The sequence below is a fragment of the Vitis vinifera genome, chromosome 14, assembly GCF_030704535.1.
Source record: "Vitis vinifera cultivar Pinot Noir 40024 chromosome 14, ASM3070453v1".
Classification (NCBI taxonomy): domain Eukaryota; kingdom Viridiplantae; phylum Streptophyta; class Magnoliopsida; order Vitales; family Vitaceae; genus Vitis; species Vitis vinifera.
In genome coordinates this window covers 26,478,095-26,494,273 of record NC_081818.1, presented here as the reverse complement: position 1 = coordinate 26,494,273, position 16,179 = coordinate 26,478,095, and the positions used below count along the sequence as shown (strand labels likewise).

At 33.8% G+C, this 16,179-nt stretch overlaps 2 protein-coding genes across 2 annotated transcripts; both read left to right on the top strand.

Annotated features, from left to right (window-relative positions):
• The first annotated feature begins 2,901 nt into the window (after positions 1-2,901).
• Positions 2,902-6,943, top strand: LOC100255977 (F-box protein SKIP14). The gene is made up of 2 exons (XM_002270838.4): positions 2,902-4,448; positions 5,494-6,943. The coding sequence occupies exons 1-2, from the start codon at positions 3,567-3,569 to the stop codon at positions 6,052-6,054; spliced, it is 1,443 nt and encodes a 480-aa protein (XP_002270874.1). The 5' UTR covers positions 2,902-3,566; the 3' UTR covers positions 6,055-6,943.
• A 1,157-nt stretch (positions 6,944-8,100) lies between these two features.
• LOC100259370 (cytosolic Fe-S cluster assembly factor NBP35) lies at positions 8,101-16,078 on the top strand. The gene is made up of 3 exons (XM_002266232.4): positions 8,101-8,346; positions 8,435-8,536; positions 15,015-16,078. The coding sequence occupies exons 1-3, from the start codon at positions 8,301-8,303 to the stop codon at positions 15,926-15,928; spliced, it is 1,062 nt and encodes a 353-aa protein (XP_002266268.1). The 5' UTR covers positions 8,101-8,300; the 3' UTR covers positions 15,929-16,078.
• The last annotated feature ends 101 nt before the right edge of the window (positions 16,079-16,179 follow it).

Here is a 16,179-nt window from a genome sequence, read left to right as displayed (position 1 = left end):
GGATCCAGCGGTCGTGTCCTGCATACAAGCAAGAATACTTGAGAAAGAAACAAACAGTGGGGTGTTGGGCAGTAGAAGAGGGAAGGGACTCCTTGGACGGGTAGTTTACCTTGAGGAATATGTTCACCTTTAACTTGGGGCCTTGCCCTTTTCATCTAACTGGTTTCCAAAGTTTCAAATATCATCCACACATTCCTCTCTTCCCCCTCACTCCTACCAAATTCCCCCCAACCTCCCTTCTCCCCTTCACCAATCCACCACTTCAAATCATCATACCCACAACATGAAAATCAATTTATACAAAATCATTTTGTGTTTAAGCATGAAAAAACTGAACTTTAAGATATGGGGGTTACTTTGAGGCTAATGGGTTTGCTCGATCAAGAAGGGTACAAAAATGGTACCCCACCAATCCAACTGGCCCAGACACAAAACTTCACCTACCAAACAACCCCTATCCCCACTCTCTCAATCGATTAGTGATATAGTACCTCAAGCTCTATTAGTTGAGGCATTGCCTTTTAATTTTCTCTTTTCACCAATTTTTTTGATAATGACATGTACCAGCAGTCAATTTATTCTAACTTTGTAATATTATAATACGATGGTCAAAATCTTTAGAACCAAGTGTTTATTCTTGCAAATGTTGTGTGAACACAATATTCTAGCTAAGATGCTTTGGATATTAAGGGGATTTGGATTTGAAGTGTTTGGAAGATAATGCTAGTATGGCATGGTCAAAAAGATAAAGGGACACCCCTTTGCTTCATGTAGGAATCGTTAATCAAATCACACACACGAGTAGAAAATAAAAAAGAAGATAAGATACGTTCGTGAAGTATACCAACACTCAATAATTTATTAATAAAAAAAAAATTATAATTATGAAACTCTAAAAAAAAGTATCTTAATTGCAGTTCGATTCTCGCAAGCTAACCAGGTAACTCGATCTCTGACATCCCAAACAAAGTACAATAAAACTGAATTAGGCTTCACAATCCAACATGAATGAAATATTTCTTTAACTTTAATTAATAGGCAAGAACCTTTTTTTTTTTTTTCTTTTTTTTTAAATTAATGAAAATTAATTTGATTAAATATGTGTAATATGATAGAATTCATATTACAACTCAATATTTATAAGATTTGTATGTTATTATACATGTCATTGTCCCTGGATTGAGTATGCCTAACTACCAGTTAACTTTTTCTTGTGGTCAAATATGCATGGATTTCAGATCAATCATGCATGGAAACTTTGGATGAAAGGATATCATTTGTCGAATGTTCAAATTAATGATTTGAGGAAAAACTCACCGACAAGTAATGAAGGGGTATGAGAAACAAATGGCTATTTGATCACCAATCTTGAAAATAATTTTCTATTATTTAGAACAGAAAAAAAAGCTATTTTCCAAGTTATAGAACATGTTTTGTATTTAAAACAAAAAAACATATTTGACAAATTTTTAATCAAAAAAATTGTTTTTCAGACTTTTTTTTTAAATAAATTATTTTTAGAATAGTTTTAAGATATTTTCAATTGTTTGTTTTAAGAATTTTTTTGAGTAATAATTGAAAAAATAAAGAATATTTTAAATTTTTTTAAGAACTTTTCAAAACTTCCAAAAACTTTTTTGAAATCTGTTTTTAAAAATATTATCCAATAAATCGAAGGTTTTTTGTGAGATCACACCAAGTTTTTAAATAGAATTTTATTTCTAAAAACAAGTAAAAACTTTTTAAAGCTTTCAAAAACTTTTTTGAAAATTGTTTTTTTAAAAGTATTATTAGGTTGATTCAAAGTCCACATCGGATAGTAGTATAAATTCCTCTTAATCTTGTAGATATATTTGAAGGTCATGAAAACCCATTGAATCAAACAATATTACACCATACAAAGTCAGACTTTTTAAATTTTTTCAAATCATCTAATTTTTCTTATTTTATTAATAAATATTTATTTTCAATTTCTTGGTTCACCTAATTTTTGTGCATCATCACCATACAATGCTTTCATATTTACATCTCTATGGTTTATATAATGCACAGAAATTCCACAACTATTTCATGATTGTTGTTGACACATTTAATGTTTGAAACTAATATTTTAGGGAAAATTACTAAAATGCTAAAATTCAGGTACAATAAAAACCATATATTATATATCATAATTTTGAAATTAAAAAATTCATTTAATGTGTATTTATTACAAAATTGACAAATTTTGAACAAAAATCTATTCAATTTTTTTTAAACAAATTTTTAAAAGGGCTAATGAACACCCACAATTATTATTATTTTTTACCATAAAAAATAATTTTAAAAAAACAAAAAATTTTCAATATATTTCCTACTTTTTGTTTTTAAAACTAAAAAATTGTAATATTTTTTTTATATAAAATTTATTAATTTGCCTTATATCCTTAGAATTGATTTTAACATTTTTTTAATTTGAGATAATAATTTTTTTTTTAATACCTTGGTGGTTTAAATAGATTTTAATATATAGAAATTATTTTTTTTAGAAAAGAATTAAAAATACTTCAAAAAACCATGAGATAGAAAATGGAAAGTATTCTTTTAGGAAAGAAATAAAAAAAAATAAAAAAAAGGAAAAGAAATAAAATAGAAAGTATTAAGAAAGGGGTTTGAAAAAGAGAGATATTTATGTATATGGAAAGTACTGTTGTGATCCAGCTAGATCATACAAGCAAGGTTGGACGGTAGGGGAAAGGAGTTAGGGTCCCATTGAAGTCCCAAAAAGGTAGGGCACAAGGTCCTAATAGGTTTGGGAGACTGAGAGAACCAATATATATATATATATATATATATATATATATTTTTTTTTTTTTCAAATATAAATTTTATTTATTTATATATAAATATAAAATAGAGGTCTCTCCCTCTTGGTCTCTCTTTCAATTGGCGCCACACCCACACAACACACCGGACACAACCCTTTCCTCCACCATCAAACTCTCTCTTTCTCTCTTTCTATCTCCTTCTCTCTCTCTAAATTTGGCAGTTTCTCAAACTTCCAATCTCAATCTTCCATATTTCCATTAGTTTTTCTTTATATTCGTTTATCTTTCATAAGTTTTCTGTTATTTTTGCGTATCCGCTAATCTGTTGAGTTTTCATTCGTCTGTTTTTGTTTTGTCTCGCCCACAATCCGATCTTCGTTAACTTCTTGTTGGTTTTTTTTTTTTTTTTTCTGTTTCCTCCTTGGCTGGTTTGATCTTGTTCAGGGTTTGTACTTTTTCCTTCTGGTGCAGCTTTAACTACCTTAACCCTAATTTGTATTGCCTTAACTACTGATACGGAGCTTGGTTTCTTGGAATTCAGTGATTTTTTTTTTTTGGAAGAAACTCTGTGAAATTTTTGGTGGGTTGTTTTTAGTTTTCCACTATAAATCGAGGGTTTTCTTGCAAACATAATTAGTTTGGGTCTTTGGGTAATCTTTCTTTGGAATTCTGAGAAGAAAAAGATATATTTTCATCTGGGGTTGTTGTGTATTTGGAGAAGAAGGTGTTGGTGTATAAGATTTTCGGTGCTGGGAGAGAATGGAGTTGAATTTTGGTGGCGAGGGAAAGGGTATGTTTTCATCGGTGAATTTTATCAATGGGTATTTTGTGGATGGATTTGGGGATAAGAGTCTTGATGGTTTTGGCAATCTTTTGAACATGGACTGCGAATCGGACAATCCCCAGGATCGCAGGATGGGGAAGAGTGAGAAAGAAGGCTCTTGCGAGGCAGTGTCTGATGATATTGTTGATCGTTTACCGGCGGATCCATTTAATATGGATATAAGGACTACTTTTACTGCATTCAAGGGTTGGGTTGGCGATTTTGAGAAGGATTCAATTGGATTTGGTGTGGGTGAAATGGAGGCTATGGAGGCTGAGGGAGAGGATCGTGGATTGTATGCCAATCTAAATTTGGTTTGGAGCGGTGCAATGAGATTTCAACCAGAATTTAGTAATGCTGAGAAATCGGTTCCTTGTAATGAGTTTGATGGATTACTGATGGACAAAGATTTATGTGATGGTGGGTTCAGTGAATTTCTGAGTTTTAGCCGCCATGGAAATCGGATCAACGGCAACCAAGAAAAGGAATTTCAGGCATGTACCAAAGTTCATCCTGATGATGAGACTGGTGAACCCCATGATGCTTTGTTTTTTTCCCTGGCTTATCTGGGTGTGCAGGATCTCCTTGTGGTTGAAAGAGTTTGCAGGTCCCTCTGCAATGTTGTTAGAAGCGACCCTCTTTTATGGAGGAATATTTGTATAGACCAGCCATTGAGTGACAAGATCACTGATGATGCTCTGTTACAGTTAACTGGCAGGGCTCAAGGCAGTCTTCAAGGCTTGAGCCTGGTACAGTGTCCAAGGATCACAGATAGTGGTCTGAAGCGGGTGCTTGAGAACAATCCCAGGCTGACAAAGGTTACTTTTCTTTATCTTATACATATTTATCAAATGTTCCTTATTTTCCAAATTGATTCCTGATGCATTCTTGATTTATAATTATATATATTTGATTGACATCCCTTTTTGTATCATGGCCAAGCTTCTTTACTTAGTTAGTGGAGATGGCTCTCTCAGTTTTTTGGTCCCTGTTGGCTGTGCTTTGGGATTGCCAATACATCTGATGCTTGTAGCTACTCATATTTTTGGTTAATATGTTGCCTAGATGGTCTTCTCGACAGTGTTTTGCTCCATACTATTTGCTTAATAAAATCTGCATATGTTTATTTCTCTTGATGCATGGGTCAATTTGAATTGTTGCATGGGAGTAAAGCAAGCATGAGATGCTTGCACCAACCCATAGAGCTATATTCATTCCATTGTGTTTTTACTTTGCATTGGAAGTAAGTTCTCATGTCTTGTAGCAATTATATGAGTCAAAATTTCTTTATTAGAACTTGTTTAAGATAAGGTTATTTTAGGATCTCAATGAACGACATTTTAATGATGTTATTTATTTTGTTTTTGATTATAGTATCAATGTATCCATATTTCCATATCAACTGGCAAATTCAAATGCAATGTGAAACGAGATGAAACTATTTAATCCGTGTGACCTTTAACATCCCCTAGTCTATATCATAAAATTTGAATGGTAACTCTTAATGTTTTTCCCCTCTAGAAGTGTTCATAATTGAAATTGTTGATGCTGCATGTCCTTCGGTGCCATTTTTCAGCATCTTTAATTCCCAATAATGAGTGCAGTATCAGAAATTTGATGGCTTGACAGAAATGGACTGTCATCAATAACTAGTGCAATTACTATACTAGCCTATTTCTCTGCACCACATGTCCAATAGTTTCGTTTTCTTGGAAATTTATTTGATGCTTAATTCAGTTAACAGAGTTATGGTTTCCCTTGTTTTTTGTCCTCTGCTTGAAGTCAATAAATTTTTGTCAGCTTGTTTCTATTGTACGGTTTTTAATGCAATAATGTTACAATCTTCCACTTTCTTTCTTGCAGCTATGCGTGCCAGGATGTGTGAGGCTCAGTGTTGACTGCATCTTGTTAAACTTAAAGGCCTTCAAATCTGCAGGTACTCTGGGAATAAAGCACTTGAGAATTAGTGGGCTCAATGGTGTAACAGATCAACACTTCGAAGAATTGAAGTTATTGTTAGGTGTAGATAACCATAAGCAGCTCAGAACCCACAAACCACGGTTTTATCATGGAGAGCAGTTGTATCTTTCATGTGATGATGATCGTGCCATTGACATCGAGGTTTGCCCTAGATGCCAGAAAGTGAGATTAGTATATGATTGCCCATCAGAGAGTTGCCAAGGGAAACATCAATCTGCTCAGTTGTGCAGAGCTTGCACTCTGTGCATAGCACGCTGTTTTCATTGCGGGCGCTGTATTAATGACTGTGACTATGAGGAGACTTTCTGCCTGGACTTGCTTTGTTTAGATTGTTTCAAGCAGCTACTGAATTGCCAAGAGAGACAGGAAGAAATGGGTGCTCCCTCCTCTAAGCACACCATTTTTCATCAAGAGACAAGGTATCGTTTTTGCCTGTATGGCTAGTAGAGATTAATGTTCCATAAGCCTTATTGCTTGTGGATTATGTACAATAGTGTGCATTATTAACCATCTGGATATTTTATACAAATATGGAAGTCATCTGTTGATTACGCTCTTGGATGCCAAGAAATCCTGCTTTACTGTGAAGAATTTGCACTGCAGAGCTGTAACTTCCATCTGAGACTGTTAGTCCTGCTTGGTTGATGTATTTGATGAACTCAGCTTCAATGGGTATTTGATGTATAAACATTTTTCAGGACAAGGTAATCCTATGGTACTTTGGCTTCTGTAATGGGAAGTTGCATTTAGTAGAGCCAGAGGACAATGGAGTTGTTTGAATGTGTTTTTGGCTACGAAGTGATGATTGTTGCTGTTGGTGAAGTGGTGGTCATTCCTATCAATGTTGGTGAAGGTAATGGCTGTTGCTATCAGTGTTGGTGAAGTGACTGATTTCACTATTAAAGTGGGGAATAACTTGTTTCTTCACATGAAGAAGAGAGAAGCCATAATGTCAAGAGAGCCAAGCAAAGCTGGAAGATCATTTCAGGGCATCTGTTCGCTCTGCCAACTTTGCAAATTATGGCGAAGACAGCTGTTTAACAATAACCCCAGATACCCTATACTCTGCTTTGATCTATTTTTTCATCTTTCAAATAATAATCTGTTTTTTGGCCTCAAAGCTGCATAGTTGCCTGGATGTCCAGCAAGCGCACCCAAGGCACCTCTCATCTGTGTATGTTCTAACTTGGGGGCATCAATATGTCATGAAGCCACTACTGCTATTAACTGTGCTATGTTTTAACCTTGTTGGTATCTTTTTATTCGTAATTAGTAAATGTCAACTCCATTCTGTACTTGATGATCAATAAATATAAGTATCCCATTTCTCCTAGCTGTATGTTTCCCTTGGAATATTCTCATTCTCTAGTATCTGAAGTCAATGAGTGATGACAGCAACAAAACTGTCTACTGAGGTTCTTAATAGATCTTATGTCTTTTTTTGTAGAGGGTAGATCAACAAATAATTTCAGTGAGTGATAAAGAATTAATGATATGTATGTGTGATAAAGAAAGCACAAGTGTTAGCAGTTGAAAAGCAGTTGAGTTGGTGGAAAGAGAATGAAGGCCATTGAACCTTTCCTTCTTTCCTTCTTTCCTTCTTTCCTGGACTGGTAGAGAATACCATTCTTTAGAGGTTATTTTGTTAGAAGATGCAACCACAATTCTTTGAATGGGGGTTAGTGGGTATAGCTGTTCTCTTCTTGTTGTGGTTGGTTTTCATTTCTCACTTCTCATCTCTATGGATCATACATTAACAGTAGAGCTGCCATCTTAAATCACTGCAACACCCAACCATCATTCTGCAATTTTCATGGCCTAAATCAACCAACATTTATGAGTGCCTCACTGTTATTATTCCTCAAAATGGTGTCATATTTTTGTGCATACCTTCAAGGCTACACCACAAGCACTTGAAAAAGAGCAAAAATTGCTTGAGGGATATCACTATCTCACTTGCCACATCTACTCTACTAAATTCTATTATTAATAAAAATTTAAAATATTTATTAAACATCTCAAATAACTTCATCTAATAACCTATTTAAAATTTTAAATTTAGAAAAATATTTTCCATGGACTCTAATATTTCATATTTTTTATTTTTAAAATTAGAGAATAATAATAACTCCTATATTAATATAATAACTTTTATATAAAAATATAAATTTACTTTATATTCTTAAAAATTACTTTTAAATTTTTTAGAATTTAAGTTAATGAAAATTATTTGATATCTCACTAAAATCATTATTTTCTTAAAGTAAGTTTCAAAATTTTATAGAATTATTATCATTTTTTTATTTTTAAAAACAAAAATAAGAAGTATATTTAAAGTATTCCATAGTTATTTAATTCTAATTATAATTTTTTAGTAAATATAAAAAAATAAATTAAAATATTAAATTTATACATTTATTATTATTATTTAAATTATTATACAATTTAAATTTCCTATATTTTGGAGAAATGCGAAAATTGACACTCTTTATCCTGGGCTTTTGGAATGGTCAATGGTGGGTGAAGAAACGGTGTCGTTTCAATGCGATAGGTTGTTCTAGACTGGTACATAGAAAGACGGTGGGGAATGGTTAACACGTAAACGACACCGTTTCCATATTCAATACTCCTAGAAGCCCCTGCTGTGCGCGAAGGAAGCAGAATAGAAGAAGAAGAAGAAGAAAGCGGCTATGGAGAACGGCGACAGCAATCAAATTCCCGAAAACGCCAACGAGCGTATGTTGATTTTCCTTTTGGTCTTCTCTTCCAAAGTCCAAGTAGTTGTGGGTTTCCTCAATTTCTTCGTCTTCTTGTTTATCTACAGATTGCCCAGGTCCTCAATCGGAGTCTGCAGGACAATCTGACGCTTGTCAGGGATGCCCTAATCAGGAGGCTTGTGCTACTGCGCCTAAAGGCCCTGACCCAGGTTTTCTCTCTCCCTTGCTTTTTCAATTGCTTAACCCTTTTTAGACTTCTGAAAATGTTGACGCACGGCTTTTAGGTTACATTGTGATAGTATAAGCGAAGCCCCAAAACCAGTCATCACGGCTGAAGAGATGGGTTTATGTGAATTTCATTAGAATTTTGAAGGGCAGGAGACTTGTATAGATTAAATTAAAGGATAAAAGTGGCTAAATACTTAACCTTTTGGTATTCCTTTCCCCCAAAATATAGGCCACTTGAATGGAACCTAAAACTTCAAACAATTACGTATTCAAACTGAAAACTTTTGGGCTTGTGAGTGTGGTTCCTTTTTGTAAATGTTTTTGGACAAATTAGTAAGTGATTTGATCTCTGGTGCATGATACTGACAGAATTAAGAAAGTTCTTTCATTTTAAATTCTTAATTCATGCAGGGAAGGATAGTTTGGTGGCATATGGTATATATATTAGGACTGTTACAACCTTAATTTGTTCAGTGCAGTTCATTGCCCTATAGGGCTTATCTATGACTTGAACTTTGTTCATGTAAAGTGATTTGTGGAGTATTGTTGTATGTAATTAACCATCTGTGTTTATGTTAGTTCTTTTGTATGTGATTTTGCATTTGACAAGGTACATTCAAAATTTAATTCAATGGTTACTTTAAACCGGAGTGTGGATTAGACCTGTTGCTTGTTCATCCAAGTGATAAAGATCAATCACTGTCTTTATGAAATTGAAATATGTGATTTAAGGCATATTCTTACCTTGTAGTTAACTTCAGTGTTAAATCTTTTAGGTATGGAAAATAAACATGTTGGTTGCCATATCCACAGCAACAAATAAAAAGTGGGGAACTCAACTACTCAGAAATTGGGTAACGGTCAATATGACCTATATGATATATATAAAAAAAAAGGCAATATAGGCATCTTTCTCAACTATTCTCAGCTATGGCTCCATTTGGGCTACACTGGAAGTTGTTTATTATTATTATTATTTTAAGTTAAACTGCAGCTTTATTTACGGATTTCGTGTTTTATATGAGGTCGTAGGATGAGGATGCAACTTCATCTTACCAAAATATAGAATTTTGTATTTTAATGGGAAGCTGGCTCTTTATCCCACATGTAGATATTAAAGCAGCATGATGGATTTGCAGCTTTAACTTAGGTTTATATGTGAGCCTTTTTTTGTAAACCACCCACCTCTTTTTATTAGGTGCTTCTCAATTAATATATTTTCTTTTTAGCTTGTCAAATATGTATGAAGTGTGAGCCTTTTATATTTCTTGCCTATCTCCTTCCCTGATTGTATTAGATGCTTGAATGATGAGTGTGCAATAGTCAGGTGGTTATTTCTTGTGGTTTTGAATTGTTTCTTAAGTTTTTGTTTTAGTTACATTATGAAGGATTATTGTCACGCCCCAAATTCTGGGTAACCCAGAATTCGACTCGCGATCCCAGGTCAAAGGTTTGACCCTAAGGGTTACGCCTATCCAAGTTGACAATCAATCTTAATAACCTGATTTTTTAATTTTTTTCAAAACCAACCATTAGACTATCACCTATTCACAAGTACAATAAATCCGCCAATCATGTTATCACCCAAGATGATAACCCAAATATATACAAACTAATAAATATGGTTTAAGTTACAAAAGTCCTTATAATTCAAATTAGTACATGCTAAAACGTAATACAATTGAAAAAACAACCATCATTATGGTTCTTTTACTCTCTGGCATAGTTGTGAAAGGCGCGCCTATGCTCGGGGCGGCGCGATGCCACCCTTCGGTGCCTCGCTTGAAGGTAGGCGACGCCCCTTCACAAAGGCGCCGCATAGGAGAGCAAGGCGCGACGCGGTCGCTTGACTCGCCTCCGGCCAGGTACGCCCTCTTTCTTTTCCTTCTCTTCTTCAGTCGTTGTCAGGTTGCAGAGGGCTGGGGCTGAGAAGCCCTAATTTTTTTTTTTGATTTTTTGGGTCCAAAACAACATCGTTTTGGCCCTTTTTATTATAAAAGAAACAGGCCAAAACGATGTTGTTTTGGAGCTTGTTCCTTTTTTTAAGAAAAATGGGCCAAAACGGCGTCGTTTTGGAGCCTGCTCCTTTAAAAAAAGAAAAAACAGGCCAAAACGACGCCGTTTTGGCCCTGTTTTCCCTTCCAGCCCCTTTTTTCTAGTATTTTGAACCCGACACCACTCCCAATCATGCCCTAGTCTCAACTGTGTAGTGGAGAAGTGAAGAAGAAGAAGATGATGAGGAAAAATAGTCACGTACATTCTAGGACCTCATTATGTTGATTAAATTGAAGTTTTGGATGATATTTGATGATTTATGTGTTTAGGACAAATAAATGATTGTTAAATTTGATTATATTATATAAAAATATATATGTAAATTAGGGTGTGCCTCACTTCACTAAAGCCCGCGCCTTAGGTGCGTCTTACTCCTCAGGCTCCAGGACTTCTTTGCGCCTTGGTGCGCCTTGAGCCTTTTAAAACTATGCTCTCTGGGGCTTTTTGGAACACTTCCTGATCTTCTTGTAGTTTCTTATAAACTATATCTGCATCTAAAAATTTTAAAAATAAAAAGGTGAGCATTTCCACATTGCTCAGTAGGGTGTTTTACACCCCAAATGGGTTATAAATTTTAGGTCAATAAAACACAATCATATAACAAAGATAATATTACATCTACATTGTATACCTTAAATGAAATTTCAACCATGTAAATTTAAACCAATCAAAATTATAACATTTTTTTTTCAACCATATATATATAGCATATCAAACAATTCTAAATTTATAAAATAAATAAATCGTTTGATCTCGAATAATATATTCAATCATACAATTGATGTCAATCCATTAAATAATACAATTTCTTATTCCAAATGCAAACATGGTGCAAATGCTTACACACAATCACACAATGCATTGTTGTTCTCGGGCTTTCACCGAAGGATATGCATTTGTACCCAAATATACTCCCCATTCGGAGTCTTCTTGAGATAAACTTTTGGGTCTTTCACCTTAGGGATCTCACTCTCTTCTTAATTCGCCCTCTTTGGGGTTCTTCCATTTCTCATTTCTTTTTTCATTTCATTTTTGCCATTTTTGGGGCCTTTTCATTCTCATTTCCATTTCACACAACCATTTCTTTATTTTTTTCTTTTTCTTTACACAACCGTGATGCATATGAAGTGCAATTAAATCATATTTTAACATCCACAATTTTCCAAGACATAATTCTATTTACTCTTATTATGTTTTATAATTTCCAACAATCCACACAACGATTTCTTCTTCACTTTAATCACCACAAACATCAAAGGAAATTCATCCATAATTTGTATATCATCAAAACATGGTTTAAACCTTAGCCACATAAATTTTATTTATTCCCAACATGCTTAATGATTTTCAACAACTAACATAACAATTTTTCTTCAACAATATCGTCCCAAATATTAAAGAAAATTCTCAATAATCCAAATATCAACAAAACATAATTTATGCTCTAATTTTATTTATTCCTAACAATCTCAATAATTTTTTTAACACTCAATACAATTATTTTTCCACATTTAAATCACCAAAAACATTCAAGAAAATTCCTAATAATCCAAATATCAACAAAAATACAATTTATAACATAATTTTACTTATCTCCAACAATCTCAATAATTCATAACACTCAATACACTATTTTTCTATATTTAAATCATTTCAAATATTACCAACATTCCAAAAAAATCCGTAAATCACAAAATAAAGTTATCAATAACTATAATCACACTTCAAATAATACAAATAATATCTATTATCTCTCATCAACACAATATATAATTTTTTTTTCAAAGAAAAATATTAAATCAAAGTTTTAGAGTTAAACCACCCTACCTTAGATTCGAAAATCTAACCGTTGAAACAAAAATGGGACTCTATAGGAGTGTTCTTCGCGTTGAATAGAATATCCTCCTAAAATTTTACATGAAACAGATGTCGTTTGGTAGATCCACCGGCGCTTTAAAGCCGACGCCCCATTTTTTTCCACTATCGGCTTCCCTTGCATCTCCTTTTTCTTTCTTTCATTTCTTTTCTTTTTCTTTTTTAAAACTCCCACACACAACAACCTCATTATATATATCATTATAATTATTATTATTATTATTATTAGTATTGTTATTGTTATTATTATTATTTCTTATTATAACAAATCCCGAAATACCACACATGTCCTTTTCTTTTCTTTCTTTTTTTTTTTTTAAAGTTAATCTACTATTCTTTAATTCACATTCTACAATTATAAATTATACTCAACTTATGATTTTTTTTGTCTTACGAAAATATCACTATATTCTTAATTAAATTTACTACAAGCCTACTCTTCAAAAAATATAATTTAACTTTAATTACCTAAAACAATTTTACTTTGAAATTCATTTAGGACATGATTCCATTAACTATTAAAAAAAAGAAAAAAAAGGAAAAGGACATGTGTGGTATATACATATATCTATATCTATATCTATATATAATGAGGTTGTTGGGCGTGGGAGTTTGAAAAAGGAAAAACAAAAGAAATGAAAGAAAGAGGAGATGCAGGCCAACAGTGGAAAAAAATGGGGCGTCGGCTTTAGGGCACCGGTGGACCTACCAAACAACATTTGTTTCATGTAAAATTTTAGGAGGATATTTTATTTAATGCGATGAACACTCATACGAAGTCCGATTTTTGTTTCAACGGTTAGATTTTTGGATTTAAGGTAGGGTGGTTTAACCCTAAAACTTTGATTTAATATTTTTCTTTGGAAAAAAATTATATATTATGATGTTGAGAGATAATAGATATTATTTGTATTATTTGAAGTGTGATTATGGTTATTGATAAATTTATTTTGTGATTTGCGGAATTTTTTAGAATGTTGGTAATATTTGGGATGATTTAAATATAGAAAAATTGTTGTATTGAGTGTTAGGAATTGTTGGAGATGAGTAAAATTATGTTATAAATAGTGTTTTTGTTGATATTTGGATTATTAGGAATTTTCTTGAATGTTTTTGGTGATTTAAATGTGGAAAAATAATTGTATTGGGTGTTGAAAAAATTATTGAGATTGTTAGGAATAAATAAAATTAGAGTATAAATTATGTTTTGTTGATATTTGGATTATTGAGAATTTTCTTTAATATTTGGGATGATATTGTTGAAGAAAAATTGTTATGTTAGTTGTTGAAAATCATTAAGCATGTTGGGAATAAATAAAAGCCCCAAAGAGTAAAAGAACTAACTTTTGTAACTTGAACCATATTTTAGTAGTTTGTAAAACTTTTTACAAATATTTGAGTGGTAAGATGATTGGCGGATTTATTATACTTGTGAATAGGTGATAGTCTAATGGTTGGTTTTGAAAATAAATAAACAGGTTATTAGGATTGATTGCCAGCTTGGATAGGCATAACCCTTAGAGTCAAACATGTGACCTGGGATCACAAATTGAATTTTGGGTTGTCCAGAATCTGAGGCGTGACAATTACTAAAATGATAATGTGTATGAGCACAACTCAAATTGCTTTTGTAGTTTACTGGTACTGTTACAAATTTAGTGTCATTACAGTAGCACAGATATAGTTGGGATAAGAAAGTTGAAGCACATGGCATAAACAATTGAACAAAGATGCTTATAAGTACCTTTCTTCAATGCTTGAGTGGAAAATTTTCTTGATCGCTAATGGATTCCTCAAGGGTAAATAATGCAGTGCTAGTCTAATGAAACAATCTGCAAAATAAAGTAAGTTTTCAATTTTGTCAAAAGCATGAGTCAAAGTCTTAATTATTACATTTATTGGTGCATGTACTATAGTGCTATAGACTTAAGCTGCCCTGCATTTGGAAATTAATCTCATATTGTCATCTTATGGGCAAGAAGGAATGAACCTAGACTTTGTCTTTTATATAAGTTGCCTGCCTTATTGCTAATCCTTTTGCATGCAATTTTGGAGGTTAAAAAAAAAAGGCTGCGTTGTTTTGTCTTTTAGTTTGATAACTTATTCTTGGGGTTCTTTTGATATCTTTCTGTTCTTTGGTTGATTGGTATTATTTTTATGAATTCACTCGTACTCCTGTAGAATAGAAAACGGGCTTATTTTCATGAACTGGTGGGGAAAATAAAATTCTGATGATGCAAGAATATATATGCATTTCAATTACTAGACTATAAAATGCGTTAGGTGCACACCTTAGATTATTCTTTTGGGTTGGTTACATTGTCTTATGAACATGCATCTTATGCTGTTATCTTATAAATTCTTTTATCCAAATCTTTGTTCAATTGCTTTCGTGTGGAAATTAAAGCACTCACAAGTCCTGGATAGACTTGAGCTGTGATAGTTGTCACTTTAGCTGAACCGATATTATCTGTCTCAAGAATCATGTCTTTCTTGTTATCTGAATTTTCTGCATATTGGTTATTGCAGACTTGGTTGCCATTGCTGAGCGAATGGCTACTGTGAAGCGTAAGATACTGGTTTTGTCAGGCAAAGGTGGGGTTGGCAAGAGCACATTCTCTGCCCAACTCTCATTTGCTCTAGCAGCTATGGACTTCCAAGTGGGTCTCCTTGATATCGACATTTGTGGCCCAAGTATTCCCAAGATGCTTGGTCTAGAAGGACAAGACATCCACCAGAGCAACCTTGGCTGGTCTCCTGTCTATGTTGAGTCGAACCTCGGGGTCATGTCCATCGGTTTCATGCTTCCAAACCCGGATGAAGCTGTCATATGGAGGGGCCCCCGTAAAAATGGGATCATCAAGCAATTCCTAAAGGATGTGTACTGGGGAGAACTCGACTTCCTAGTGGTTGATGCCCCGCCAGGGACTTCGGACGAGCACATCTCTATTGTCCAATTCCTCCAGGGAACTGGAATAGATGGTGCAATCATAGTCACCACCCCACAACAAGTCTCTCTAATCGACGTGCGCAAAGAAGTGAGTTTCTGCAAGAAAGTTGGAGTAGAAGTTCTCGGAGTGGTTGAGAACATGAGCGGGTTGTGCCAACCAGTGACAGATTTCAGGTTTACAAGGGTGACAGAGACAGGTGAACAAAAAGATGTGACAGAGTGGGTGATTGAATATATGAGGGAGAAAGCTCCAGAAATGCTAAACTTGGTTGCTTGCAGTGAGGTGTTTGATAGTAGTAGCGGTGGGGCAGCAAAAATGTGCAAGGAAATGAATGTCCCCTTCTTGGGGAAGGTACCATTAGACCCACAGCTATGCAAGGCAGCTGAAGAAGGTAGATCCTGCTTTGCTGATACGAAATGTGGGGTGAGCGCTCCTGCCCTTCAGAGGATCATAGAAAAGCTGGTGGCAAATCAGGCACTGTCTACCACTTGAGTAGATAATGGTGCTTAGGATGTTGAAGGTTTTGCTCACTGTTTCCGGCATATACATTAAATTACTCAGAAGTTATACGTAACCATGACACCTTTTTGTCTTTTCTAATTCTTATCATCTTTATTCAGAGTGCTAAAAGTTGCTAGTTCATGTCTCATGTGCCATAATTATTGATTTTAATTTTTAATTTTTTATGGAGTTTGGATAATTCTTAATTATTTTTTAGTCATAAAATGATTTCTGTACAAATA